Source organism: Neolamprologus brichardi, chromosome 11 (assembly GCF_056152115.1).
Source record: "Neolamprologus brichardi isolate AB-2024 chromosome 11, ASM5615211v1, whole genome shotgun sequence".
Classification (NCBI taxonomy): Eukaryota; Metazoa; Chordata; class Actinopteri; order Cichliformes; family Cichlidae; genus Neolamprologus; species Neolamprologus brichardi.
In genome coordinates this window covers 2,485,646-2,489,439 of record NC_142114.1, presented here as the reverse complement: position 1 = coordinate 2,489,439, position 3,794 = coordinate 2,485,646, and the positions used below count along the sequence as shown (strand labels likewise).

At 46.5% G+C, this 3,794-nt stretch overlaps 1 protein-coding gene across 1 annotated transcript; it reads left to right on the top strand.

Annotated features, from left to right (window-relative positions):
* Positions 1–204: 204 nt before the first annotated feature.
* On the top strand, positions 205–2,870 carry kcns2 (potassium voltage-gated channel modifier subfamily S member 2). The gene is made up of 2 exons (XM_006795972.2): positions 205–656; positions 934–2,870. Exon 2 carries the CDS (start codon positions 936–938, stop codon positions 2,373–2,375), a length of 1,440 nt encoding a protein of 479 aa, XP_006796035.1. The 5' UTR covers positions 205–656; positions 934–935; the 3' UTR covers positions 2,376–2,870.
* The last annotated feature ends 924 nt before the right edge of the window (positions 2,871–3,794 follow it).

The window sequence follows — 3,794 nt, the reverse complement described above, 5'->3', positions numbered from 1 at the left end:
GGTTTTTATTATGGTAACAACATTAAACCTATATGCTACCACATTTGCTTCAAAAAGCCACTCTCCAGTTATTGTGATGTTGTGTCTGCCTGTGTGTGCGCCTTCGTTGGTTGGCTACGCCCTCTCTACCCGAATCTGCACCTCGCCCTTCAGCACAGTGATGCTGAGATCACTTTGGGAGGGCGGTGCAGAGGGAGAGCTACGTGTTGCTGCTCAGCAACAGATAGAAAGGAGAGAGAGAGAGACAGGAATTCCCTCGCAGAAATAAAAGCGTCTGCCAGGGCGTGTATCAGTTCCTATGGTACCCAGAATTTCCTGTGATAAGTGTAGCCGATACCTGTAGCAGGAGGAGGGGGAAAGCCCGATGGATGAAGGATGTAAGGGCTGCCATCTACAACAAGCCTTCGGGTATATTTGAAGATCTTCGCCTGGAGGCGAAATTATATTTGATATCGCGCCGACTGCGCTTGAAATAGGCGTCCACCTCTACCAAATAAACCTGGCACAGAGCCGCTTCTCTGGAATCCAGTGAACAAAGGTCTCGGCGTTTGTTGCAGGCGCGCAGGTTACCCACAAACTAAAACGTGCCATCACTGGAGCTGAAATGCTGTTGAGTCTTCTTGCCGGAGAATTCGGTGAAGTGGACGCGCTTTAAAGTAAGTTCTTACAGTTGTCTTTGTTTCAGCGCGGCTAAAGCCGAAATCCTTCCTGTTTTCTTCTCGTTTATTTCATATAACCCACGTGGCTCTAACAAAGGCTCATCACTTTGGTCTTTCACATTTAAAAACAAGGTTTATTAGCCTGTGAACTGATAAAACTGCAGTTCGAAAAACAAAAACTTCCTCTTGTGTTTTCCGCTTTGTGTCTGCCGTCTGTCGCCCATTCTTTCTGTCTCTCTCTGTTCCGTGTGTCTCTGTGTATTCCTCTCTGCAGATATGACAGGTCAGGTCCTGGGGGAACCGTGCGGCGGGGCTCACGCGGATGAAAACGCCGCCATCCGCATCAACGTGGGCGGCTTCAAGAAACGTCTCCAGTCGGACACTCTCTCCCGGTTTCCCGAGACGAGGCTCGCGCGTCTGCTCCACTGCCAGTCTAAAGAGTCCATCCTGGAACTGTGCGATGACTACGACGACACGGAGAAAGAGTTTTACTTCGACAGGAACCCAGCGCTCTTTCCCTACGTGTTGAATTTTTACAACACGGGGCGGCTGCACGTCATGGCCGAGTTGTGCATCTTCTCTTTCAGTCAGGAGATCGAGTACTGGGGCATTAACGAGTTCTTCATCGACTCCTGCTGCAGCAGCTCCTACCACTGTAGGAAAATGGACCAGGACCGGGAAGACTGGGATGACCGCAGCGATGAAGGAAGCACCACTTCATCTTTTGACGAGCTGTTGGAGTTTTACAACGACGCCTCCAAGTTTGATAAGCAGCTGTTCGGGAGCGCACGGAGGCGCATCTGGTTGATGCTGGATAACCCCGGCTACTCCGTGGCCAGCCGCATCATCAGCATCCTCTCCATCCTGGTGGTGCTCGGCTCCATAGCCACTATGTGCATGAACAGTATGAGTGAGTTCAGCCTGCTGGACAGCGAAGGCCAGCCAACAGAGGACCCACGTTTCGAATCTGTGGAACATTTTGGCATCGGCTGGTTCACTCTGGAGCTGGTGGCCAGGTTCGTTGTGGCGCCAGATCTGCTGCACTTCTTCGATCATCCGTTAAATGTGATAGACCTGGTGTCCATACTTCCGTTTTACCTGACACTTCTCATAAATCTGGTGGTGGAGAGCAGCCCCGCACTGGCAAATCTAGGACGCGTTGCGCAAGTGCTGCGGCTGATGAGAATTTTCCGCATCTTGAAGCTGGCCCGTCACTCCACGGGGCTCCGCTCCCTGGGAGCCACACTCAGGAACAGCTACAAGGAAGTGGGGCTTTTGCTCCTCTACTTGGCAGTCGGGGTGTCGTTTTTCTCCGTCATGGCCTATACGGTGGAGAAAGAGGATAACGAGGATCTCACCACCATTCCAGCATGCTGGTGGTGGGCCACCGTCAGCATGACTACCGTGGGATACGGTGATGTGGTGCCGGTGTCTATTGCCGGCAAACTAACCGCCTCTGCGTGCATCCTGGCCGGGATCTTAGTAGTTGTGCTTCCGATTACGCTCATTTTCAACAAATTCTCCCTCTTCTACAAGAGACAGAAACAGCTGGAGATCGCAATGAGAAGCTGCGACTTCGACGAGGGGATAAAAGAGGTGCCCTCGGTCAACCTGAGGAATTATTACGCACACAAAGTCAAATCCCTCATGGCGAGCTTGTCAAACATGAGCCGGAGTTCACCCAGTGAACAGAGTTTAAACGAATCAATACACTGAAACAGGACACTCTGTCAGTCAGGTCGGGTGACGCTGTTCAATACATGTGGCCTACCGAGGAGCTCTCCAGAGTGCTGAAATTCTCTGGACTGAGAGTCTGCTTCCTTCCACTGATGTCTGACCGTTTGCCTCTCTGTAGCTCAGTGCAATAATGTGTTTATTTCTGTGTCTATCACAATGAAAAAATAAGCAAATGTACAGCCTGAACATCACATCTCACTGTGCACTAATACAGCCGCTCAACAAACAGGCTAAAAATCTGACCCCGTAAAGAATGCTGTAGTTGTTTACAGTGTCACACTGTAGTCCACTTTCAAGCTATACATGTTGTATAAGTATGTCTGAAGTAACTGTATCTCTTTCAAAAGAGTCTCGATGTATAATTGTGGTGTTGCAACAGTACTTCAGATGTGTGGTTAAAGCAAAGTGTATTAAATATACAATCAAACAAACAGAAAAATACATGACATACTTCCTTGTTTTTTTAATTCGAGAGTTAGGGTCTCACTCCGATCCTGATTGAGGGAACACATGTAAGCCCGAGGGTTGGAAGGGGGATTTATAGCAGCAAAGTGACTGACACAATATCTGAAACAGTTTGACAGGCATGGCAACAGCCATTCAGAGCTGACATGTTGAATAAATCTATTCGCTAAGGATTTGATGTTTTTTAATGGCATCACCATTTCAGTTCCCAAGAGACAATTTTAAAATATTAATCAGTACATGTTCTAAAAAGACTATAAAACTATGGTCATAAAATAGAAGTTAGTCCACAGTAAGGGAGAACTGAAGAGAAAGTTCAGTAGTTAGTTTATAGTTATCACTGCTCTCCGGAGAATACGCCATAGAGATAAAGTTCTAGTTTTACTTATCTCAGTGCTACATTTCAATTAATTTTTTCACAGAAAGCAATTTGTCTCCAGCCCGTAAACTCAGAAGATGAATGGCTGTGACAAACCTGCATATTTCTTTCTTTTTTTCTCCCTCTTCTTCTTACTGTGTCAAGATAAAAATAAGTTTTATGATCCCACAGGGGGAGCATGCAGCTTTTTGGACCCCTCTCCCTGTTTCTGGTCAGCATTTGCAATAAGGAGCTATCCCACTGGACGCAATAACAGCAGCAGAAATTCAACAGAGAACACTCACTTAGTGTTATTGATTTCAGTTTAAGGGGTAAAGAGCTATTTGATACAAGTAGGCAGCAGCTCTTTTAAAAACCAAACAAAAAAAAAAAACAGATGAAAAAGTCAGTTTTGCATCATCTCATATTTCAGAACAGTTAACTGCATCGATTTCCATCTTTTTCATTTGAAGGCCATTTTTATTTTGACACCAGTTCTTAAAATGAGAAATGATCATTAATGCTTTGAGCTGAATCCTCTCCACATCATTGTGTAGCTGTGACTGGTAAAATTG